The 24626-nt window shown below is 35.9% G+C and overlaps 6 protein-coding genes across 6 annotated transcripts; 3 read left to right on the top strand and 3 right to left on the bottom strand.

The window, feature by feature from the left end:
* The first annotated feature begins 474 nt into the window (after positions 1–474).
* LOC114169065 (patellin-3-like) lies at positions 475–3360 on the top strand. The gene is made up of 4 exons (XM_028054086.1): positions 475–2053; positions 2139–2263; positions 2350–2491; positions 2571–3360. The coding sequence occupies exons 1-4, from the start codon at positions 683–685 to the stop codon at positions 2823–2825; spliced, it is 1893 nt and encodes a 630-aa protein (XP_027909887.1). The 5' UTR covers positions 475–682; the 3' UTR covers positions 2826–3360.
* Positions 3361–7028: 3668 nt separating this feature from the next.
* On the bottom strand, positions 7029–9274 carry LOC114169066 (patellin-3). Its single transcript, XM_028054087.1, has 4 exons — positions 8273–9274; positions 8074–8198; positions 7820–7970; positions 7029–7733 (listed from the first exon to the last, which is right to left on the bottom strand). The coding sequence occupies exons 1-4, from the start codon at positions 9173–9175 to the stop codon at positions 7479–7481; spliced, it is 1434 nt and encodes a 477-aa protein (XP_027909888.1). The 5' UTR covers positions 9176–9274; the 3' UTR covers positions 7029–7478.
* Positions 9275–9762: 488 nt separating this feature from the next.
* LOC114169067 lies at positions 9763–12518 on the top strand. Its single transcript, XM_028054088.1, has 5 exons — positions 9763–9922; positions 10570–11308; positions 11607–11659; positions 11935–12105; positions 12187–12518. The coding sequence occupies exons 2-5, from the start codon at positions 10913–10915 to the stop codon at positions 12410–12412; spliced, it is 846 nt and encodes a 281-aa protein (XP_027909889.1). The 5' UTR covers positions 9763–9922; positions 10570–10912; the 3' UTR covers positions 12413–12518.
* A 277-nt stretch (positions 12519–12795) lies between these two features.
* On the bottom strand, positions 12796–15084 carry LOC114168371 (chloroplast envelope quinone oxidoreductase homolog). Its single transcript, XM_028053158.1, has 4 exons — positions 14866–15084; positions 14642–14786; positions 14455–14546; positions 12796–13667 (listed from the first exon to the last, which is right to left on the bottom strand). Exons 1-4 carry the CDS (start codon positions 14938–14940, stop codon positions 12978–12980), a joined length of 1002 nt encoding a protein of 333 aa, XP_027908959.1. The 5' UTR covers positions 14941–15084; the 3' UTR covers positions 12796–12977.
* Positions 15085–19985: 4901 nt separating this feature from the next.
* On the bottom strand, positions 19986–21663 carry LOC114168444 (chloroplast envelope quinone oxidoreductase homolog). Its single transcript, XM_028053259.1, has 4 exons — positions 21520–21663; positions 21278–21422; positions 21106–21197; positions 19986–20904 (listed from the first exon to the last, which is right to left on the bottom strand). Exons 1-4 carry the CDS (start codon positions 21625–21627, stop codon positions 20215–20217), a joined length of 1035 nt encoding a protein of 344 aa, XP_027909060.1. The 5' UTR covers positions 21628–21663; the 3' UTR covers positions 19986–20214.
* A 1496-nt stretch (positions 21664–23159) lies between these two features.
* Positions 23160–24466, top strand: LOC114169348. The gene is made up of 4 exons (XM_028054475.1): positions 23160–23609; positions 23698–23751; positions 23838–23963; positions 24051–24466. Exons 1-4 carry the CDS (start codon positions 23241–23243, stop codon positions 24237–24239), a joined length of 738 nt encoding a protein of 245 aa, XP_027910276.1. The 5' UTR covers positions 23160–23240; the 3' UTR covers positions 24240–24466.
* Positions 24467–24626: the final 160 nt, after the last annotated feature.

Genomic DNA, 24626 nt, shown 5'->3' with positions numbered 1-24626 from the left:
TGTAAAAAGTAGCAAAGAGGAAGGATATTAGAAAAAAAAAAAGTGGATTCTGATTGATGATGGATTTGGTTTTGGTTTGGGCCTTCTCTGCAACTTTAGCTTTGGCATGGCTTCGGAACTTTGAAATTGAGTGTTGTTGTGGCGTCATGCATAGTTGTGCTATCTATAACTCACCGCAGCTTCTCCTATTAGAATATTGAAGGTTAAGAAGTGAATTTTTAAATTTAATTTAATTTTACATATGAAATTTTCATTCGGTTATATGTTATAAATTGGTACGAAACTTTGAAAATGTTGGAGTGATAGCAGTAGTTTTTGAAATGATGTTATTGATTAGGTTAGAAGCAATGTTGGTTGTGAGAGGAGAGAAGTGAAGGATGATATTATGTATGATTATTAATTTGAAACTAAAAAATATTGTTGGGTAAGTTTTAGAATAGATTGTTTGGATTGGGTTGAATGGAGAGAGAGAGAGAGAGAGAGAGAAGAATGATTAAGGGGAGAAGGGACCCACGAAATGAGAAAGAAAGTGGTGTATCTGCTGGCATGACAGACTGGTTTCAAGCATCAAACAGCATAACATAATCACTTTCTCTTCACACCCACCCATCCATCTTCCTCTTTTTCTTCCCTCAACCGTTCAACAATAACCACAATAACAACAACCACCCTTCAATCCTCCATGGCTCAAGAACCCCAAAACCCACCTCCTCCTCAGGAAGTGCCCCCTCTTGTCGACCCTGTCCCTGTTGACAACCCACCCACCACCGAACCTCAGCCTGAACCTCAACCTGAACCTGAAGTCAAACCGCCCACCACCGAAGCTCAACCTGAAACTGAAACCCTGGAGAAGGCCCAGACCGCTGTTGAAGACAAGATTTCCGAATCGGTTTCGTTCAAGGAGGAGACCAACGTCGTCGGCGACCTCCCCGAGGCGCAGAAGAAAGCCCTTGATGAACTCAAGAAGCTTGTTCAAGAAGCGCTCAACAAGCATGAACTAACCGCGCCCAAGCCAGAACCAGAGAAGAAGAAGCCAGACATCGTCAAGGAGCCCGCAGAAGAAGCGGAGAAGAAGGAAGTTGAAGTGATCGAAGAGAAGAAGGAAGTTGAAGTGACCGAAGAGAAGAAGGATGTTGAAGTGACCGAAGAGAAGAAGGAAGTAGAAGTGACAGAAGAGAAGAAGGAAGTTGAATTGACAGAAGAGAAGAAGGATGTTGAAGTTAAGGAAGAGAAAAAGGAGGTTGAAGTGACAGAAGAGAAGAAGGATGTTGAAGTTAAGGAAGAGAAGAAGGAAATCGAAGTAACAGAAGAGAAGAAGGAAGTAGAAGTGACAGAAGAGAAGAAGGAAGTAGAAGTGAAGGAAGAGAAGAAAGATGTAGAAGTGACGGAAGAGAAGAAGGAAGTAGAAGTGAGGGAAGAGAAGAAGGAAGTGGAAGTGACAGAAGAGAAGAAGGAAGTGGAAGTGACAGAAGAGAAGAAGGAAGTGGAAGTAACAGAAGAGAAGAAGGAAGAAGAGGTGACAGAAGAGAAGGAGGTGGTTGTTCCGGAGGAAGTTGAGATATGGGGAATTCCGCTGCTGGCGGACGAGAGGAGCGATGTGATTCTGCTAAAGTTTCTGAGAGCGAGGGATTTCAAGGTAAAGGATGCCTTCACCATGCTCAAGAACACCGTGCGTTGGAGGAAGGAATTCGGAATCGACGCTCTGGTCCTCGAAGATTTCGGAACTGATTGGGACAAGGTGGTGTTCACCGAGGGACACGACAAACAAGGGCACCCCGTCTGCTACAACGTCTTCGGCGAGTTCGAGAATAAGGATTTGTACAACAAGACCTTTTCGGACGAGGAGAAGCGCAACAAGTTCATCAGGTGGAGGATTCAGGTGCTGGAGAAGAGCGTGAGAAGCCTCGACTTCTCTCCCACCGCCATCTCCACCATTGTGCAGGTCAACGACCTCAAGAACTCTCCGGGACTCGGCAAGAGTAACCTCAGGCAGGCCACCAATCAGGCCCTTCAATTGCTTCAGGATAACTACCCTGAGTTTGTGGCCAAGCAGGTACCCACCCCTTTCAACTCCTCCACTTTTTAACAATCATTTCAATTTTCACTCCATCATATTCAATTGTGTTTTGTTTGTGCAGATATTTATCAATGTTCCCTGGTGGTACCTTGCCTTTTCTAGGATGATCAGTCCCTTCTTCACACAGAGGACCAAGAGCAAATTTGTGTTTGCTGGGCCATCCAAGTCTGCGGAAACCCTTTTCAAGTAAATCATTTCTGTCTCTTTCTCTTTCTTTATATGCCTTCCCCATCCATGAATTATTAGGTCTTATTGAGATGATTGATGAACAGATATATTGCTCCCGAGCTGGTGCCCATTCAATACGGTGGATTGAGCAGAGAGGGTGAACAGGAATTCACCACTGCTGATCCTGTTACGGAGGTCACAATCAAACCAGCAACCAAACATGCTGTCGAATTCCCAGTTTCTGAGGTGACCATTCATTTTTTTTTACCTTTCTTCAATAGGAAAAGAATAGGGTATTGATAAAAAAATGTTCCTGAACCTGCAGAAAAGCCACCTGGTTTGGGAAATCCGAGTGGTGGGTTGGGATGTGAGCTACCAAGCTGAATTTGTGCCCAGCGCTGAGGATGGATACACTGTCATTGTGCAGAAGAACAGGAAAATTGCTCCCGCAGATGAGTCCGTGATCAGTAACGGTTTCAAAATCGGTGAAGCTGGCAAGGTAGTACTCACCATAGACAACCAAACATCCAAGAAGAAGAAACTCCTCTACAGGTCAAAGACCAAACCCATCGCAGAGTGACATCAAGGAACGACAGTCTCTAAATACAATTCGTGTTCATGTTCATGTTCGTGAGGATGTCGAGGTGAACAACAATAATAAGGGTGTTACTGTTACATATATATATATATATATATATTCATCATCGTTACAACTGTGCAACTTAATTCGGGGGTGGGCGGGGACTTCATTCTTTCATACCGGGTTATTTTGGGTTACTTTGTTCATTTGCTTCATAAATTATTTTTGTTTCAAGTCTGGGATTTTGGGCAATCTCATTGACACTGCCTAGTCTCTCACTGTAATTTGGTGTTTTGTTTATTTGTTTCTGGAATTGGATAAAACCTTTGCTGCTTGGAAATTTTTGAAATGGAATGCATCAACTGAGCCAAGCAAGTGAAGGAGGGAACAACATTGTGGGGTTCATCATTTGTACATCAAAATTTGTCACTCCTGTTTGCATTGTGATACTCTTTATGGCTGTAAAGTTTGTTTAAATGTGATCATCATGTATTCCTTAATCCCGTATATAATTAAAAATTTACTTTATTGTTTCTGTTTTTTCTTTCATTTCTACTTCAAAGTTTATTCTGTAGTCTATTTACTCCTTCCCAGCTTTGTCTGTTTTGTGCATGGATGAATTAAAGTTGTAAGAGTTATTTTATATTTGATGTATGGAAAATTGTTACCAAGTATTGGAATTCATAAAACTACTTTTCAAACTCTTATACGATAAAGTCTTATTATTCTTTTTAGACCATTTCGATGGTGCACCACTTCCTCATCTTGTTTATTGGTAAGATTAAAATTAGTCTGGATTGTGACGGCAAAAGTAGTGTCTCCTCTTCAATTCTTCTTCAACGCCAGGGTGGCCCCTCAACTGAGACAACCACCAACCTCTCCAATTTGAAGAATTGAAGACAATTTGTTTTGTTTTTTGAGAAATAGGAAAGTATTTTATTAATTTTATTAAGAATCAGTTTTCTTATAGATACATAAAAAAGTTTTTCTTCACTGTTTTCTCATGCCCCAGTGCATCAATCTTAGATGTTAATATATTTCGCAATTTGCATTGCAATGCGGGAAAATCGAGCACGAGATGATGTGAACAAGGCAAGTTCTTCGTAATCATAATGTCTGTCTCGATGTTGATGAATGGGCTGGAGAGAGGAAACCCGAAAAAGGGAAGAGTGATGTCTTCAGTAAAATTGGGTCTTTTCTTTCTGCACCCTCTATGATTACTAACCGCACCCATTAAGAACAAGTAATGGATGCAGAAGAAAAGGGCTTGTAATAATGAACATTGGTTTCGATGTAAGTCTAATATGATATTAATATGGGCCTCTCTCAAATTAGAATCCACAAAGCTGATTCAATTATAATTAATAAAAGTGGCGAAAAAAAAAATTGTGAAGTCTTAGACAGAAGCTCAAAATCAGTAGAACTAAAAGGAAAGGGTATTCACTGACAAGACAAATAATCACATATTTATAGAGGAGTTAATCAGAAAATGAAAATACATTAAAATAATGAAAAAATGAATAAAGTTGATCATTATACATAATATTGGAATAAAGTGTGCGTGGCTTATGCAAAACAGTGAAGCATTTGAATGGAGCAGTGTTATTTTACTTCTGTAGCAGTTGGAGGGATTGAATTATAAGGATTTTAAAATATAAAGAGAGATTTATCATGTACAAAAAGAAAAAAACTGGAATCAATTAAAGCAAAACAAAGAATGGATGATGGTAACAGCTGGAAGCAAACACAATGATTCCAGCCATGTGTTGGTAATACACACTCAATCCATCATTGAAGCAAAAGAAGAAAGAACAAAATGTCACCCACCCCAGATAGATACACATTCTACCAAAACTTTGAAAGCTCAACCAACCCATTCCTTTCTTTTCAATTTAATAACTTTCCCATTCTCTATATAACTTTAACGATAAATCACATGTTGGTATAACAACCACTTACAATAAATAGAAGTTTTATGACCACATTTTTCTTCAAAAGAAAATATCCAATAATAGTTAATCTTAAAAAATTACAGTTCATTATTTCGTTAAAGTTGAAAATTTTCAGCCGTATAATCATTTGAAAAGAAAAAGGTAAAAAGTAGAGGTGAAAGAACTGTTTTAGAATTATATTCCTGATTCGGACGTGTTTGCTTTTACGTTTCAAAATTTCAAGTTTGGAAACTGTTAACCTTAATTTGTTTCCTTACAAAGTTGTCCATTAATTACATTATAAAAAAATAATTTTTATATGAAATGTTTAGGTTATAATCTTATTGGTGTTGCTAGAAACAAAAGTAGCTGGATACATGTTAGGTGAAAGCAGTGAAAAAGGAAGAAAGTGTTGCAGAAGGTAATGATTGATTTGAAAGTATAAATGATGGTATCAATTATTACTACTCTAGACAACCTTAGCACACGAGTGATTCATTAACTTACATTACATCGATGTTAACATCCAAACCTACGAACCTTTCATACCAACAAAGAAAAGAAAACAAAAATTATAAATAAATTACTGGTTAAATGGTTTGGTCGAATAAAAAGGGAGTAAATTTAATGAATAGATGAAGTAGAAGAACATTAATTATATTCACTTTCTTTTTATTTCAATCAACCAAATTAAATTTATCCGCTCCGAGCCCTTGTGAATGTGTTTACTTGTTAAAAAAGAAAATACTGATAAACTAATTAAAAAGTCAAAACTTTAATCAAACCATTCATTAAAAATTGTTAAATTAACGTATAAGCAAATAATAATTAATTGTTAAACTAACTTACTGTTTAAATAACGATAATTTTTAATTGGTTAAAATTCAATAATTTAGGCAAACAAACTTATAAACGAGTGAAATGTTATCAGAATTGAAATAATCAGTAATGATGAAATCTAGTTCAAAGTGTATGCATGCAAGAAACTATGTTGAGACTTGAAAATAATTACTCTCTACCTGTCAACGTATGCATACCCTTAGTTCAAACACAAAAAGTAGTTATCTAAACTAAAATCAACAAAACCAATGAAATTGCAGCATATAGATAACTTGTCAAAAATATCATTGAAATAGGGGCCAACTTCTTTTGGACCTTTTACCTAACTTGGAATTGAGAGTGAGAGTCATATAGAGAGATACTTGTATTATTGATGTGTATTATTCATAAAGTTTATTGTTAACTACCTTAATCTGAAGTATACTCAACATTCAAACAAAGGTTTCATGTACTAAATTTTATCAAACTAATGTAAGGGTTAAACAACAACTCCAAATTCACCTAGGATGATGACAGACAAACCAAAAACCCCTAAATCATGTAACCTCGGCTTTCTTTAAGAATCCCAAGTTAAAAGAATTAAACTTTCTCATTTTTCATTAGCTATGAGTTTAAACACAACATAAACACGTAAACATCAATCACGGAAACTTTCAAATAAAAAAAGCACCAATTCAGTAATCATAAGAATCTACACATGGATCTATTCCCCCCCATTGTCATGCATGATAGAGGCATAAAGAACAAAAACACAGCCTGTGCTACTAGAGGGGGCCTAGACGGAAGATAAATTAGCTACTTTTGGAATTTAACCATATATACTTGTTCAACATTTGATTGGTCACTTCTTTCCAAATTCCAAGCAACTGCCAAACTCGCAATACTAGCAAACCACAATAATTTCTTCCAGACTTGCACTAAAAACAATTACTTTATTAAAGCTTCTTTCCACTCAGAACCTCTTTTATATATTCCACCCTCTCCCTACCTAATAAGGTTTCATAATGCATCTCAAAAAACCAGAAGTCATGAATATTCTTATTCTCTACATGACCAAAATCTGGAGAATTCACAAAACAGCACACAAGACTTGCATGTCATTCTTCAAACCAATTATCATGGATAGAATCAACGGTAAATTACTATATGTGGGCTTTCACAATAGATGTTTCGTCTATGTGAGAAGACCAGGGAATTCACAACAGATGAAAAGAATGCCAAGCCGTTGCAAAATCAAGAATAACAAAGAAGAACCAAATTATCACCAAACAAAGGGTAAATGCACAGATAAGAAGAAAAACAGAAGCATCATTTGCAATGTTCAACCAAGAGTAACCAGTCTGAAATAATTACACTTTTAATTTCTTTCAATAATAGAATGAAAATCAAATAGAAATATATTAAAATGGAGAATTATAAGCAAGAGAGGAAATATAGAAATCAATCATACTTCTCATTTACTCCTTCTATATTACAATCTATGACATTGACATGCAAAATGCTCAGAATTGGACCAAAACCAAACTCCACACGGGATAAGTACAGGAACAAAATTTTACATCAAAGTGGTACATAGTTCTTGTAACAAATGTGTTTTCACAAAACCAACTTTAATTTCAATTCCATGTGCTACTCTCTTCCCCAATATTGTTCATCACCAGAAAATAAAAGAAAGAACAATTTAGACTAGCGGAGATATTTGACTAACAATGACGTGTTAAATACAACAAAGACAGAAAAAAGACAATCTGCAAACGACTCACGACCAAAACTATAGATGAAGAATGGGCTGAACAAAAGGCAACATGCATATTTCTCACTCTTGGAAGTTAAATTTCTTTCAAGCACCGAATAAACCGGAGAGCCTAGAGGTGATTTTGGCTCAATCACAGTAGGGTTTGATATTGAACCTGTAAAGAAGCCTCTTCTTTTTCAAGGTAGGATTGTCTATGGTGAGCAATAACTTTCCCAATTCACCAACTTTGAAGCTGTTGGAAACCACTGGTTCATCGGTGGGGGACATCTTTGTGGCCTTCTGTATGACAACTGTGTATGCATCTTTAGCATCAGGCTTGAATTCAGCATTATAGGTAACCTCCCACCCCACCACCCGCAGCTCCCAAACAATAATGCATTTCTGGAAAATCAAATGCCTCCATTCAGCGAGATACTTGAATTCAGTCCAATGCAATATAGTTAAAAGAAGAGTACACTGAGACCCACCTCATAGATAGCAATTTCGACAGTTTGCTTAGTGGTTGGCTTTATAGGAATTTCTGTGACAGGATCAGACATGGTGAAATCGGGGTTGCAGTCACAGAAGTCTACACTGAGGCCACCATACTGAACCGGCACTTGCTCAGGAGAAATATACCTGTTCAATTTTAGGAAAGAAATATGGAAGGTTAGATGATGATAGTGGGAAAGAGAAGTTGGTAATGGCGATTATTGTTGAGTTGAGTTGAGCTGTGACTAACTTGAAAAGAGTATCGGGAGATTTGGATGGTCCAGCAAAGATAAATTTGCTTTTGGTCCTCTGTGTCAAGAAGGGATTGATCATGGTATAGAATGCAAGATACCACCAAGGGACATTGATGAAAACCTGCAAGAAGGGGTATTAGAGGTGGTAAAATAGAAACGGAGGAAGCAAGGAAGGAACTGAAAGCAAAAGCGAACCTGTTTGGCGACGAACTCGGGATAGTTGTCCTGAAGCAACTGCAAAGCTTGTTTGGTGGCAAGGCGAAGTTCCCGTTTGGCAGGGCCGGGAGAGTTTTTGAGGTCATTGACTTGGAAGATGGTGTTGATGCCTCCCGGAGAGAAGTCCAGGTTCCTGATGCTCCGCTCCAACAGCTGAATCCGCCATCGGAGAAACTTGGTGCGGTTTTCCTCGGTGGAGAAGGCCTTATGGTAGAGCTCCTTGTTCTGGAACTCTCCGTAGACGTTGTAACAGACGGGATGACCCTCTCTTCCGTGGCCGTGCATGAAGACCACCTTCTCCAACTCCTCTCCCAGATCTTCCTCCAAAAGCGCATCGATGCCGAACTCCTTCCTCCATCGGAGAGTGTTGTGAATCATCAGAAGAGCATCCTTGACCCTCAAGTCCCGCGCTCTCAGGAACTTGAGAAGAATGACGTCAGTCCTCTGGTCCTTGAAGAGAGGGACGCCCCAGATGGATACTTCGCCTTCCTCCTTCTTCTCCAACTCCTCCTTCAGCACCTTCTTCAGCTCTTCGATGCCCTTTCTCTCCGAATCAGAAACCCTATTGCTCTCCTCCTTCAACGACTCGCTCTCTGTCTCTCCTACTGTAACCTCTTCTTCTTTCTCTTTCTCTTTCTCTTCCTCCTTCTCCTTCTCCTTCTCCTTCTCCTCCTCTTCAACCACCACCGCCTCCTCGCCTCCTTTTACTTCCTCTTTCTCTTTGTCTTTCTCTTCACCCACAAGCACTTCCTCAGCCTTCACCTTCTCTTCAACTACATCGTCAACTTTGGCATCTTTCTCCGATGATAGTGACGGAGGCACAGGAGGCTCCTGAGGCGGTGAAGCGGCTGGAGGAGGAGGGTTTGAATCATTTTCGGCCATTTGGGAGAGAGTAAGTGAGAGTGAGAAAAATGGTTTGGTTGGTTTTAGGTGGTAGGAGATAGGAGAAGACAAGACAGAGCTTTTGTTCTGTTCTGTTTTTTTAAAAAAAACATTCATTGAATCGTTGGTCCGAATCCTGTGCCACGACACACACATATGACACAAAGTTCTATGTGGTTTATTCTCCGGCCCGGCCCAGCCCAGGCCCGCATACATCAGGCAATTATCTTTTTCTTCTACAAAAACAACAAAAATGGTCTTACATACACACGCATATTTTATTTTCAATTATAATTTTTTATCTATCACGGAAGAAATGAATCACCAAAGAATCCAAAGTGAAATTTGATCAATGTCTACTTTCTTACTGAAAGTGAATAACTTTACATAAAAAAAAAAATATAAGATTGTTAATGTTACGGAGAGGTGTACTCCATTAAAAAGAAAGAGAAATTATGGAATGGGCTGGGCCATGGGCCTGATGTTAGAAGCGCGAGGTGGAAGTGAGATTGTGTTAGCATGTGTGTAACGGTGTCTCTCCACCGTTGGAGAAGACATTCTTGTTACGTTGTTTTGCTTTGTCTCTTTAATCGTTGTATAAACTATAATCTGAAATTATTCTCTCGCTGTATGTGTGATACTGGAGATTAGAAAGAAGAAACAACTTCCTCGTGCATTTGATTGGGCGTCGTTGTTGGTGATGGATTGCAAATCCAATTGCTGTTCACACATTCTTCCGCATCCAAGGTCTTATTTTCTTTACACCTCAAGCTTTACACAGTTATTATCATCATATGAAGATAAATGTATAAATGTTAAAATAATATAGATTTTACATATATAATTAAATAAATTATACATCTTGTCCATGATAACACACTTGCGCTTTTCGCTTTATGATGTTATTTTCTCTCATCTTTTGTTTAAGGTGATTAGTTTAAGTCTCTGTTTCATTGACATGTTGTTGATTACTTCTATTTTCCAGACTAATAATATGATGCATATTATTTGGGGGATATATAATTTTTGCGCTTTCTCATTGAGTTCTATCTTCATTCATCCATCCTAAGCCATGAAAGCTAATTACAAATTCGTCAAGAAGTTATGTTTCATTCATTCAATACATTACAAGAGCAAATAAAAAACAAGCTATCCTTAATAAAAGGGTCTAAAGGATTGAATTAGGATAATTCCAAACTTACTGTGAGATTGAACTTGTGGCACTCTAGACTTTTACACTTATTTAGAGGCAAACCAAACCGATGCCAATGTACGTGCATCACGTGTATGTTTGATTCTGGGCTATTGATTATTATGAGTGTGTTTGCTGTTGATGTTGATGTTTTGTGTGGAAAATGAGGTTAATGTTTGATATTTGTTGTTGTGTGAAACAGAAATAGAAGATGATGGGAGTTTTCCCTTGAATATGATCTGTGAGGATTGTGAAGATGGAGTGAGATTGGAATTAAACTTGGGATTGAGGTTGAGATTGAAAATCTAGTATGAAAAGTGGAAACGAAAATAGTAGGTTTCTTGGCTGACATGAGTGCACGTGGCCACTGGATTTATATATAATTGACAGCCACAATAACAGAAAAAAAGAGAGGCCACTCAAATAAATACCAATTGACCCCACTCCGAATACTATATTTGATTTTTGGATATGAACCAAAAACCAAGCTAGCTGCGATGTTTATGTAGGCTAACCTTGCTTGTCTTGGTTTGGTTTACGCATGAATGGCTCATTTACTGGCGAGTAATCCCAGTCCTTCACATAAACTTGTGTGCTCAAACTTGGGGTACGGTGCTGGAAGAGGATCCAGAAGTGGTTCTTACAGAGTGGGAAGGAAAAGGCGAGGAAGTGGTTTGGTGTTGCAATGCAGCAGCAGCACAAGCACAAGCACCATCAGTTCGCAATTGCCTTGTGTTGATCAGAATGTGAGGTTGCAGATAGAGAATGGTAGCAGTGGAAAGCTGAAGCAGCAGTTTGAGTATTTGGCGTGTGAATATGGATGGAGAGTAAGGAGGCTATTTGAAAACGCAGATGAGATAAGGAGGGCATCTGAAGTTCAGGCCGAAGCATTTCATATTCCTGTCTCAATTTTCAACGACTTGTTCTTTCAATTCTTTCAGGTTTTTTTTTTTTTCTTTTCAATCAGACAAATCACTTCATTTTTTTATCAATGTTTAAAAAGAGTAAACAACTCTTGTTTTCGCTTTTTGAAAGGACACTTTCTACAAACTTTAATATTATATTTAAGGAGTATGAAATAATTGTAAATGAATGTGAAGTTTAGTAGTATCATGAGACATTACAGAAGCTTTCGATTCAACTATTGATTTGTGTGAAGGTGAGCTTTATATTTTCTGATCAGGCACCCACCTCTTAATTATTCTGTGTGCTTTTTGCTGTCTTGCCTTGAACCAATAGGCGGAAGTGCTATCGGGGCTCCGTTACAAGCTTAAAAACTCACCACCTAATAGGTAAATTGGTTCTTTTGTTAACAAGTTTATCAATATTATTGTCATCAAATATGTGAACTTATAATATAAAAGTACTTAAAAAGAAAAAAAACCTTTGATGCAGCAGGCAATAACCTTTCTCGTGTTCACCTATTTCTTAGTTATAAACGCTATACTGTGACAATAGATATCAACCACAACAATGGTCATGTGTCCGTCTGGTTTGTTCATGCTAAAAGAGTAGCAACTGTTCTGTGAAACAAATGTTAGACAATAATGTATGACTTGTTATTCAGGTATGCTTGTTTGGTAGCTGAGGCAGCAAAAGATGATCCAGATTCAGCAAAACAACTTGTGGGTGTGATAGATGTGACTGTCTTAAGAGACCAAAATGTGCTTCAACATTTTCCACCTGAAGCTGAAGAGTACCTCTACATATCAGGAATAGCCGTCTCCAAAACATTCAGGTGATTACGCATAATTTCATAATCAGTCCGTTGATCTTCCTCATGTTGTAAATGTGTATTTATGAAACTAATTGATAACAGGAGGAGGAAAATAGCGACTGTACTGTTGAAAGCCTGCGACATGCTTTCCATTTTGTGGGGTTTTGAGTTTCTTGCCCTTCGAGCCTATGAAGAAGATCTAGGTGCTCGCAAATTGTACGCAAATGCTGGGTACCAAGTGGTGTCTCGAGATCCTCCGTGGACAAGTAATTGGATTGGAAAGAAATGTCGTGTTCTTATGATCAAAAGAACTAGTTTGCCTAAGTAGCTTAATTTAGAGTAGAATTGTTCAGACATAGACATCTAAACAAAATAACTGTAATCAAGGTATATATAGTATATGTGCTAGTGTGATTTGTTGTTTATTTCTCTCATTTCACCCCCTTTTCCTTAATTTAATCAATAGCCTGCGTTTGAAGTTTGTCTCAAAGATCCTTCACCTCGACACACCCTCTTAATCTATTCCTTCAAATAGAAATAACACCCTTTCAACTATTTTCACCATCCCTTGCTTCATGAGAACTCTTGTGGACCTCACTGATTTTCAAATCTAATCACAAATTAAATCTACAAAACCTACATGCCCATTCATAGACAAAATCAACACATAAAACTTGTTAATTTGCATTTCAAGTAGGACACAAGAAAAAGTTGCCTGATAAATAATCCCGTCATATAAAAACCAATCCGAGAGTGTCAAAAGACAACAAATATTAATTTAAAATCCTTACAAGCTTACAATACGTGCATTTATTCATTATCATATGAGCTTTACACAAATCTCGTCCAGATATTTAGAAACTACAAATTCAACACCTCAAAGCAAACTGTATCTATGGTTCCACAATGATTTTTCCAGTAGCATGGCCATCGATGCTCTTAGCCCAAGCATCTTCAGCTTTGCTCAAAGGAAACTTGGAGTCAATAACAGACTTAAGTTTCCCATCCTTCAGTAATTGGACTAGATGTTCCAGACCCTCACGCTGGACAGTTACAACAAATGGCACCAGCCGCTTCTTGGAAAAAGTAACTTTCTTCAGAGCAGCAGTCCACAACGAACTTGCATTAGGTGTTAAATCAACTACAACGCCCTTTTCAGTCAAATTAGGCTCAAAAGTTGACCAAGGTATTCCGGTTGTACAGTGTATGACTGCATCATATTTCCTACCAGATGGACTCTTGAGTGCTGCCCCCTCCGGAGTCCTGTAGTCAAGAACCTCATCGGCACCTAAGCCCTTAACAAACTCAATGTTGCGAGCACCACAAGTGGCTGTCACATGGGTGTTCCCCAGCTTTGCTAGTTGAACAGCATAGTGACCCACACCACCTGAAGCAGCAGTGACTAAAATGTTCTTGAGCTGACCAGTCCCATCAAGCTTGACTTCTGCAATTTGAATGAGAGCATCACGAGCTGTGAGTGCGGCAATAGGTAATGCTGCAGCTTCAGCAGCTGAGACTTCAATTGGTCTGGAAGCTGTTAAGCTCTCACTAGCCACAGCAAACTCAGCCAGTCCACCTCCATACTGACATTCAACACATACAACACAATGGGTATTAGGAAGTTGCCATTAGCATATGAATTTGAAAAGATTCTTTAACTTGGAACAAGTTCAGGTGTAGCAGTAGCATGCCATTTATTTCACACTAGAATTTATCTACCACTTTCATATATTCTTAACTAGTTTCTTTAGACAAACAATACACTTTCATTCAAGGGACAGTAAGTAATTTCTTCCAAACAAAAAGAAAAACATAAGAAGCAGTATTATTACCGTGACTAAAAGAGGATGATGAGCTTTGGTAGTCATGATGTAAGTAAGGTTGCCGTCTTAATATTATTATATAATAATTAAGAAAGTGTTACTGGTCAAGTAAATGGTAAACATGTTTTGTACCTAAAAACATCTCCATCTAATAAGGTCTTAATCTAACTTTTGGAAGTTTCACTATATTACATCACTCTTAAGATCATTTTGCAATTTTTACTCCAATACAAGGGTCTTACAGACTATCGATAATGTTTTATTTAATTGTTGGTAGAAATATATATATTTCCAAACCAAAACAAGAAAAATATTTTTTTATTCTTATGAAAGACCCTTAGTCTTATTTTTTATTCTTTTGAAATAGAACAAACATAAGTAGCTCTATTTCTCCCTTTGCCAACAAAGATGTTCGTGAAATAGCAAACTAGGGTGGTGGTGGTTCAAAAAAAAAATGGAGTATTCCCTCCTTCTTAATGAGATGAATAGTGTTGCAATTAGCAGTTGAAACGAGGGAAGGAGGGAAAGAAAGAGAGAATTGAATTACCTGATGAGTGAGTTTAGCAAGGACTTTGTCTCCGACTTTGAAATCTTTGACTTGCTGTCCAATCTCAACAATTTCTCCAGCGACATCAGTGCCTGAGAGTGGCAATGATGAAAAAAAAATGGTAATTATTTATGATTATGAATAGTAAAGAAAAAAAAAGTGAATGAATGAATGAAGAGAAAGATACAAGGAATGTGGGGAAAGGTTCTGGGTAAAAATAAAGCCCGCAGAAGACCCTTCTGAATCTTCCAATCAATGGGGTTGATGCTGACTGCTTCCAATTTCAGCAAAACCTCATTTGTCTTGGGAGTGGGAACGCCAACTTGAACATGCTGGAAATGGAAATGAAGAAATTAGGTTAAATTGAATGGAATTGAATAGCATAGCACAGAAAGAGAAGAAACTGCAAACCTTCAGGCCGGCGGGGCCTCCGCCATAAGCGTCGTACTGAAGCGCATTCATGAGACTGGGACTGGTTGTTGTCATCTCTTCTTTCTTCCTTCCTCTTCTCTCTTACAGATTACAAATTACGACTCCAATTCTTTTCTTTTTATTGTTGCAATTATCTATTCATAATTATTTATTTAAAATATTTCATATTTTGTTTTAATGTACCATTCATACGTTACCTTTAACATCACTCTGGGATCTTTTTGAATTTCAAATATATCTGCATATTTGTACTCGCATTTTAAATACGTGTCTTTCGAAATATATTTATATAATAATTTAAATTATATACACTTAATTTCAATTATGAGTTTTAATAGAGGAGAAGGTTATTTAAATTTATCTAATTTAAAATATTAATTAATTAATTCAAAACAGAGAAAATATTTACATGATTAAATATGTTTTAAATATTTTTTTTAATATATATATATAAATAAATTTTAAAAAAATAACGGGACAATCTAATCTGATCCATAAATAGGCTAAACTGACTTATTTTATTACGCTCATTAAAAGTATTTATAATATTAATAATACTAGTTTTTAATTATGAAATTTTTTTATGATTAAATAAATAGTAAATTAATATTGTTTTTGTTATGAATTAATGATTGTCCATTGATTTGATACATTTACTCATATGATTCATTACTCTTTATGGTAGATATTTGTATTAACTAAGTTGATTTGTTTCCTTTATGGATTACATATTGTATCTATAAATAGGACTCTTCCTATCAATAATAAGACACAGATGAGTTGCTCCCTATTCTCTCATTCTCTATTTTCTCTTGTTTCTTCTCTTCTCTATTATCTGTCGTCATTCTCTATGTTATTCGCTTTATTTCATAACACGTTATCAGCACCATGCTCCAATCAATTGAGGACTAGTGGAAGCTTTTTCTCTATAACGACAATGTTATGCGTGTCTCAATCCAGGCTCTTTCTAATCCTTTCTCAAATTATAATTTTACCTTATATTCTTCCTCTTGTGATAAGAATTATTTAACTTTATCAATTTTCATCTTCATCTTATTATTTTCATTTTTATTATGACGGTGATTATTATTATTATTAATATTATTATGTTATATGCTAGTTCTAAACACGCGAAAAGTTGCAAAATTTGGATTTGTGACTCTTGATATTACAAGGAAGAATTCCTTATATTGGAATTTTAAATGTTGAAATACATTTATATGCAATTGATATTGGGATACCATTGAATAAAGAAATAAAGCATCTAAGCAATTAATTTGCTCATGCGACAAAAATATTGTGAAAAGAGATTTCACAAATATTATGGATTTATTTCATGCCTATGTATGGCTGGCTGGACAAAGCAATAAAGATTTTGATGAAAAATCATGAGATCCGCCTAATATGCTTCATTCCCAGAAGTGAATGCAGCAATAAATATATGAATTTATTTCATTACTTCATGCCTTTGTATGGCTGAACAAAGCAATGAGCTTTTGATAGAAAATCAAGAAACCTGTCCAAATTGGTTCTGCTCCATTCCCAGAAGTGAATGCCGCAACATTTGATTTATATTTTCATGATCGTGATCATGATATTGATTATGGACATGGTTATAAAGAAAATTTCAAAGACACATTTTGTCACCAGAAGTGACACAATAATGTGAAAAAGGGTAAAGAAAAATGTGAAAATGCTGACAAAAAGATGAAAGTATATATTATCATTATGGTGGTAAAGGCCATTTGAGTTGTACTTATTGTACACCAAAGCATCTTACAAATAATGAGAAAAACATAGAAACATATTTTACTTATGAAGATTGTGATTTTGATTATGGCCATATGGATGCTACTCATCTTAATATTGTTATTTTCTTTGCTAAAGCAAATGAAAGCATTGATCACCTAATTGATTATGAGAGTGTTAAAAAAAAAAAAATCTCATATTGATATTTACGTTTATATGAAAAACGAATGTTTTGCACTAGTACCAAAAGATATGCGTCTTATTGATAGTGCAACAACTTATACAATTCTCAAGAGTAATAAATTTTTCTCTTGTTTGATAATGTGAGACATCGATGTTAGTATTATTTATAGTACTACAAATATATTTGAAGACTCTAAAAGAGCTACTATACTTCTACCAAGAAGTTGAATAGAAACTTATTAAGTTTCAATGATATTTGTCTGAATGGATATTATATTGAGACAAACAATGAAAAAGATATGAAATATCTTTATATCTCTATGATTGAGTTGAAAAAGAAAGTGTATTGGAGAAATTATCAACATTCTCTTATAGTTTGTACTACAAGTTTATTAGTACAATTAAAATGCATGTCATGGTAAACCAGAAGTTTACAAATCAAAATGATTACCTTGTTTGACATGATCAGTTATTATGATGCGAAAAAAAAAAAGGGTTGAAAAACTCATGTGGACACGTTTGAAGCGTGGTAGACCTATTGGTTCCAAAGATAAAAACTCTTAGAATGAGAAAGGGAGCTAATATGCAAAATGACCTAATCGAAAAGGTTGAAATCCCAAAAAGATTCATTTGACATAATTAATGGTTCGGTTCCAGAAGAACCTCAGGTACCTGAAATGGTTGAAAATGATGAGATCTCAATAAATTATGTCATCAATCATATAATATGGAACCAAAATAAAGTTAACATTGACGAAACTTTTACTTATAATATAGCGATGAATGCTATGAATGACAATGAAGATCAATAAGCAATGATCATTGAAGATTGTCGGCAAAGAAAAGATTGGCCAAAATGAAAATATGCAAAGAAGCATAATTATATTTGTTTGCTAAACGAAAGGTTTTTGAACATATAGTTCGCACACCTGAAGTTATGAAACCCGTTGGGTACATATGAATTTTTGCGCAAAAATCAAATTAAGAATGATGAAATTGTTAGATACAAAGCACAATTGGTTGCTCAAGGTTGTTCACAAAACCTTGTATTGATTTGTGAAAAAACATATTCACTAGTATTGGATGCAACAACATTGCAATATTCGATTATCCTAGTTGCACAACAAGGTTTGCATTTACATCTAATGGATGATGTTACAACCTATTCGTACGATTCTTTTGAGAATCATATTTATATGAAAATCCCTGAAGGATTTTATTTGCCCAACAAGACAAATTCTTAATAGGGTTATTCAATAAAATTGAACATGCTCTTTTATTGATTAAAGAAATCAAGACGTGTGTGGCATAACCGTCTTATTGAGTACTTATTAAAAGAAGGATATAAAAAATGATCCTATTTGGTCTTGTATTTATATGAAAAGATCCAAATAATGAATTTGCCATAATTATTGTTTATGTAGATGACATAAACGTCGTTGAAACTACTAATAAGCTCACAAGGCAATTGAAAGAATTTGAGATTAATGATCTTTGAAGGGCAAAATCTTGTTTGAAATTAGAAATTGAGTATTTAAATAAAAGTATTTTTATACGTCAAGAGGCTTATATGATTAAGGTACTTAAAATGTTCTAAATGGACAAGTCATGTTCATTATGCACTCCAATAGTTGTGAGGTCGTTAGATGTTGATAAAGACTCTTCTTAGACCTCAAGAAAATGATGAAAATCTTTTTGGTCTAGAAGCACCATATCTTAGTGTCATAGAAACACTAATGTATCTTGCGAATTATACTCGATCTAATATTGCATTTGCTATAAATTTGTTAAGCAAGATATAGTTCTTCAACTACAAGAAGAAAATGGTTTGGAGTAAAACATATACTTCGTTACTTTAAGGGTACTACGAATATATTCCATCCAAATGATTCAAATTCAGACCAATGGGTTATGGATATGCATGTTATTTTACATATTTTTACAATGTCACAATGGTTGATCACAAACAAGATGTTTGTTCAAATGTGGTAGCACAATGGTTTCATTAAGGTATATGAAACAAACCATAGTAGCAACATCGTCTAATCATACAAAATTACGAGGAAAGTTGTGAATATGTTTTGTTAAGGTTTATAATTTAACATGTGCAAGAAACTTGTGACTATCCCCGAGAAAGATGGAATCAACAACCATATATGAAGACAATAGTATATTGTTCAGTTGAAAGGATGATATAGATATCCAAAAATTCGTTCATCTGAAAATATGACAAGTCTATTTGTAAAGTTTTTGCCAAGAAAAACTTTTGAGCAAATGACTCACAAATTCGGACTCTGTCACCTTAATGATGTAAGTTTACATGAGGGGGAGAAATAGAATATGTGATAAACAATATTGTATTAAAGAATACAGAATGTTGTACTCTTTTTCCTTCACTAGGTTTTTTTATCCCAAAGGGTTTTTCCTAGTAAGGTTTTAACGAGGCACATTCTTTATCAATGGACACTCAAGGGGGAGTGTTATGAATTAATGATTGTCCATTGATTTGATACATTTACTCATATGATTCATTACTCTTTATGGTAGATATTTGTATTAACTAAGTTGATTTGTTTCCTTTATGGATTACATATTGTATCTATAAATAGGACTCTTCCTATCAATAATAAGACACAGATGAGTTGCTCCCTATTCTCTCATTCTCTATTTTCTCTTGTTTCTTCTCTTCTCTATTATCTGTCGTCATTCTCTATGTTATTCGCTTTATTTCATAACAGTTTTTTAATTATAAAATTATGACTTAATAACATAATCTATAATTTTAAATACAATAAATGTATTAACTTTTTCGGTAGTTATAAATTAAAGGCTTAATTATATACTTTATCAGCAAAATAACCTTTCTGCAAAATTTAGTTTAAACTTTGAATAGAAGGGTTACAATTACTTTCTATTCAATAGATATTTTGGCTACATAAATGAAAGATGTAACATGGAATGTATGGAAAAATGAATAATGAAAGATATATAACTATGAAATGTAAGAAAAACAAATCATAAATGTTTATGGTTTACACATGGTTAGATGTGGTTGTGAGTAATTTTAAGTAAGAATTCATACAGTAATATTAATTTAAAGAACTTGAAATACCACAAACAACCGCATTAAATAAGCATCACATCATTGGCCTCTGCAAGAGAAAAAGTGGATCCAGAAGAAGAAATTGATTCCATTGACTTCACCACGCATGTGATAGAGTGATGAACACAACAATGAATTCACGCATTATTAATTGAATACAACAAATGTAAACATAAAATCCTTACACAAAACTTATCATACAGCCAGAGCTTTGAACTTACACAAAACTTGTCCAGATAAATACGTAGAAACAACAGAATTACAACAGGTCCAAGCAAAGTATAGCCAATCAACTATGGCTCCACAATGATTTTTCCAGTGGCGTGGCCATCGATGCTCTTAGCCCAAGCATCTTCGGCTTTGCTCAAAGGAAACCTGGAGTCAATAACAGTCTTGAGTTTCCCATCCTTCAGTAACTGAAGTAGATAGTCCAGGCCCTCACGCTTCACATCTACAAAAAATGGCACCAGTCGCTTCTTCGAAAAAGTAACTTTCTTCAGAGCAGCAGTCACAAATGAAGATGGATTAGGAGTCAAATCAACCACCACTGCCTTTTCAGTCAAATTAGCATCAAAAGTTGACCAAGGTATTCCAGTTGTGCAGTTTATGACTGCATCATATTTCCTACCAGATGGACTCTTAAGCGCAGCCCCCTCTGGAGTCCTGTAGTCAAGAACCTCATCAGCACCTAAGCCCTTAACAAACTCAATGTTGCGAGCCCCACAAGTGGCTGTGACATGGTTGTTCCCTAGCTTTGCCAGTTGAACAGCATAGTGACCTACACCACCTGAAGCAGCAGTTACCAAAACGTTCTTGGGTTCACCAGTCCCATCAAGCTTCACTCCTGCAATTTTAGTGAGAGCATCACGAGCTGTGAGCCCAGCAATAGGTAATGCTGCAGCTTCAGCAGCTGAGACTTCTGGTGGTCTCGAAGCTGTTAAGCTCTCACTAGCCACAGCAAACTCAGCCAATCCTCCTCCATACTGTCATGTCGTAATTCATCACACACAACACAGAATCAATGGCATGCTATATATTACAATCGAGTAATCAAGTAACTATATGTTTCAGATTAATTAGAACTAGTGCATACCATCATACTATGATTTAGTTTTGAATGGATGGATTAAAAAAGGGGATTATTAGTTGATTTAAGGATTAGCAAAGAATAAGAGGTGAATTACCCGAGTAGAGAGTTTAGAAAGGACTTTGTCTCCAACTTTGAAATCTTTGACTTGTGCTCCGATCTGAACCACCTCTCCGGCGATATCGGTGCCTGAAAGCAACAAATTATTAAAGGTGAATAGCAGAAATGAAGGAAGAGAAGATGAAGAGTTGATGAGAAAAGATGGATACAAGGTGTATGAGGAAAGTTCCCGGGGAAAAATAAAGGTCGCATAAGACCCTTCTGGATCTTCCAATCGACTGGGTTGATGCTAACAGCTTCCACTTTCACCAAAACCTCCTTCGTCTTTGGACTGGGAACTCCGACTTCAACGTGCTGCTTACAACACAATATGCAAATTAATTAATCACGATAATTCGAATTAAACAGCAGTAATACACTTAATTAAGAGTAACAGAAGAAGCGACGGAACCTTCAAGCCGGCGGGACCTCCCCCACACTTCTCGTACTGAATCGCATTCATCTTCTCTGCCATCTCTTCTCTTCCTGTTTCCTCTTTTACAGTATCTCTATCCACCATTTATATTCTTCTTTTCGTATTGATTAATCTACTTAGAAAATGTTGACTTGTATTTTTCAAATCATGTTCTTCCTTGATTTCGGCTCAAGCTTCAAACGTGGCACGTGCATGTACCACGAATATTCATTATTTTAATTTTTATTGTTAAATATTAACAAATTATATGGTTGCTTTGTCCACACGTGACCACTGACCAGAATGGGATTATGTAAACAGAATACTAGTCGTTGTCTCCTGGATAAGAATTTTCAATATATACCAACAAGAATACTAGTCTTTCCATGTTTCTATAAATAAAATATTAATTTAATCTTTTTAACTTGGGAAATCTTTGTGACATTAATGATAATTTCTATGATTAGAGTAATAAAAATAGTATAATACTCACATCGACTAGTATTCTTGTAAAAGAAGTTTAAGAAAATATTACTGTTTTTGATAAAAAGGCACCAAAACCCCTTAAAAATAATTGTAGGGTGGGAACATAAACTTTCATTAGTGTCAAACTATCGGTTTCCTTTTCTGTTGTATAGAGTTTTTTTTTTCTTTGGGTGGAAGCAAAGAAAAAATAAATTATAAGCGCTAATATTTATGCATCATATTCACATTACACTTCTATTTTTAGAGTTTGAATCCATATTAATGCCATTAAACTAATATTTTTTAATATGATCGGAGTCAGATTATACCTTACTTAATTAACAAACAACAGGGATGAAATAAATCTTGGGAAAAAGAATGAGTATCCATGTAGAAATGTGATTGTTTCCTACTAAACAAGCAAACATTCATCTTAAATTGCTAGATTTTTCGATCGTTATAACATTAATTTTACAAATTATAATTTATATCATGAGTTGACACTTTCTTACAAACTATAGATAAGAGTAAGAATTGTACATGTAACTAAAGTTTCGTATTTTTAATATTTTAATATTTTAATTTAGTTTTTAGTTTTTTATTTAGGAGATAAACGTGTTTGAAAAGACACTTCAAGAAGTTAAGTTAAGTTAATATTTTATTAACATTTTATTCTAAGAGAGACATTAGTCAAGAGAAAAGTCAACATTATTTTTTATTGAATTTTATTGTTCAGATTAAGTAGGACTCAATCTATACTTAATTGCAATTCAGACTTTACCTATCTATACTATTTCTTATTTTTCTCATTAAGCTTTTATCATTCATTAAAAAACTCAATCATAACTTAATTACAATTTAGTTTCCAATGATTTTTCAGTTAATTTAGGGCTGTTTTTTTAGTGAACTTTTTTCTGTTGGTTATGCGAGAATTGTAATTTTATTTCTTTAATCTTTAGTCATAAAAGTCTAAATAAAATTATTTATTTTTTATGTAAGAATAAAAAACTATTTTTAAAACATAAATATGTAAGCATTGTTTGGTTATAGCAGAAGATAATGGGTGAAATGAAATTAAAATAAACAAGAGATTAGTATAAAATAAAATAAAATAAAAAAGAAAATATATTGTAATAATAATAATAATAATTATGGTGATAGAGTAAAAGAGAGATACATGGCATATAGGGCGAGGTGAGGTGAGGTGAGTTGAAGGAGGGGATGAGAGGAGCGTGAAGTGCGAGGCGAAGAAAATGATGGCGGCAACGGTGCCTGTGCGGTGGCAACCACCAAGCGTTAGGTTTAGGGCTGAGTCTGTGGTGAAGAGGAGAGGGAGGGTGACAGTGAGAGCCTTTGGTAATGGAAATGGAAAGGGTAAGGGCAGGGGAGACATGGATAGGGTTTGGAGGGAGGCATGGAGAACTGCCAACGATGGCTTTGAGCGCTTCGTCTTCGAAGCCAGGAAGACTGCCGAGCGAATCGACCGCCGCTATTCCCTTTCACGCCGTCTCTCTTCCGTCGCCAGGGCCGCCGCCGACCGAGCCCGAGAGATTGATCGGGAATTTGAGATTGGCCAGCGCTACCGCACTTTCAGCATCGATTTCCAAAGGAACTGGCCCAAGGTCAGTGTGTGTGTGTGTTTTTGTATTTTGGTATGATGGATGAATGTGATTTTGTGATTGATTTGACTGTGATTTTGCACTGGTGCAGTACAGGAAGCAGCTCAACGACTTTCTCGATAGTCCTATTGGAAAGAGCTTCGCTGTAAGTAAATCCGTGCTTCTTTCTATCGGTATATAGCACAACCATATTTTATTTACACTTAATTTCGACTGGTTATCACTGCTCAGACGCTTTTCTTCATCTGGTTCGCACTCTCTGGTTGGCTTTTTCGCATTCTGATAATCGCAACATGGGTGCTTCCATTTGCTGGGCCTCTTCTCATTGGAACCTTGGCCAACTCCTTAGTTATCAAGGTACTCATCCCATCCCATTATTCTCAATCTCTAATCTCTGTTGCTTTGTGTTGTACTCAAATTTAAATTCAAATTCAAACTGGACAGGGATCCTGTCCGGCTTGCAAGATGCAGTTTACTGGCTACAAGAACCAAGTAATTCGATGTACAGGCTGTGGCAACATCGTGTGGCAGCCTAAAGGTGGTAAAGGGGATTTCTTTTCAAGAGGGGCAGGTGGTAGAACAAACTCAAGATCGGATCCTGACATTATTGATGTTGATTTTGAGGAGAAGTGAAGCGACCATCAATCCATTTCGCTCTGTTAAACGTAGTATTCTTTCTTTCTGTGTTGGCACCTTTCTCTACAATTCTACTTTGTTTCTTCTTACATCCAAGTTAGTTCACATTTATGCACATGTAAATTTTTTTTTTTTTCAACATGTTATGAGTACAAGAAATGGGATACCAAACAAAAGGAAACCAGAAACAAAAAGAATAAAACATACACTTTCTTGGGGAACCATTCCTTCTCGTTATCTCTGCAGAAAACAGCATTTGGTTAGGTAAGCTAGGTAGAATCATTTTGCGTCAAACTCTTAGGATTAGCGATCCCACCCACGCCATAGATGAAGCAAATGGATCTCTCTCCCTTACATTCCATTTCATTTTCAATCAATCTCTCT

Source organism: Vigna unguiculata, chromosome 11 (genome assembly GCF_004118075.2).
Source record: "Vigna unguiculata cultivar IT97K-499-35 chromosome 11, ASM411807v1, whole genome shotgun sequence".
Lineage (NCBI taxonomy): Eukaryota > Viridiplantae > Streptophyta > Magnoliopsida > Fabales > Fabaceae > Vigna > Vigna unguiculata.
This window is presented reverse-complemented; position numbering and strand designations above follow the sequence as displayed.

Coding starts and splice junctions, on each gene's coding strand:
- LOC114169065 (XM_028054086.1), top strand. CDS start 683: ATGGCTCAAGAACCCCAAAACCCACCTCCTCCTCAGGAAGTGCCCCCT. Junction 2,264..2,349: donor TCTGCGGAAACCCTTTTCAA/GTAAATCATTTC, acceptor ATTGATGAACAG/ATATATTGCTCCCGAGCTGG. Junction 2,492..2,570: donor TCGAATTCCCAGTTTCTGAG/GTGACCATTCAT, acceptor CTGAACCTGCAG/AAAAGCCACCTGGTTTGGGA.
- LOC114169066 (XM_028054087.1), bottom strand. CDS start 9,175: ATGGCCGAAAATGATTCAAACCCTCCTCCTCCAGCCGCTTCACCGCCT. Junction 8,199..8,272: donor CCGAGTTCGTCGCCAAACAG/GTTCGCTTTTGC, acceptor CCCTTCTTGCAG/GTTTTCATCAATGTCCCTTG. Junction 7,971..8,073: donor TCTCCCGATACTCTTTTCAA/GTTAGTCACAGC, acceptor AAAATTGAACAG/GTATATTTCTCCTGAGCAAG.
- LOC114169067 (XM_028054088.1), top strand. CDS start 10,913: ATGGCTCATTTACTGGCGAGTAATCCCAGTCCTTCACATAAACTTGTG. Junction 11,309..11,606: donor TGTTCTTTCAATTCTTTCAG/GTTTTTTTTTTT, acceptor TTGAACCAATAG/GCGGAAGTGCTATCGGGGCT. Junction 11,660..11,934: donor AAAAACTCACCACCTAATAG/GTAAATTGGTTC, acceptor CTTGTTATTCAG/GTATGCTTGTTTGGTAGCTG.
- LOC114168371 (XM_028053158.1), bottom strand. CDS start 14,940: ATGACAACAACCAGTCCCAGTCTCATGAATGCGCTTCAGTACGACGCT. Junction 14,787..14,865: donor GAGGCCCCGCCGGCCTGAAG/GTTTGCAGTTTC, acceptor TTCCATTTCCAG/CATGTTCAAGTTGGCGTTCC. Junction 13,668..14,454: donor TTGCTAAACTCACTCATCAG/GTAATTCAATTC, acceptor GTTGAATGTCAG/TATGGAGGTGGACTGGCTGA.
- LOC114168444 (XM_028053259.1), bottom strand. CDS start 21,627: ATGGTGGATAGAGATACTGTAAAAGAGGAAACAGGAAGAGAAGAGATG. Junction 21,423..21,519: donor GAGGTCCCGCCGGCTTGAAG/GTTCCGTCGCTT, acceptor TGTTGTAAGCAG/CACGTTGAAGTCGGAGTTCC. Junction 21,198..21,277: donor GAACTTTCCTCATACACCTT/GTATCCATCTTT, acceptor TGTTGCTTTCAG/GCACCGATATCGCCGGAGAG.
- LOC114169348 (XM_028054475.1), top strand. CDS start 23,241: ATGATGGCGGCAACGGTGCCTGTGCGGTGGCAACCACCAAGCGTTAGG. Junction 23,610..23,697: donor TCCAAAGGAACTGGCCCAAG/GTCAGTGTGTGT, acceptor GCACTGGTGCAG/TACAGGAAGCAGCTCAACGA. Junction 23,964..24,050: donor CCAACTCCTTAGTTATCAAG/GTACTCATCCCA, acceptor CAAACTGGACAG/GGATCCTGTCCGGCTTGCAA.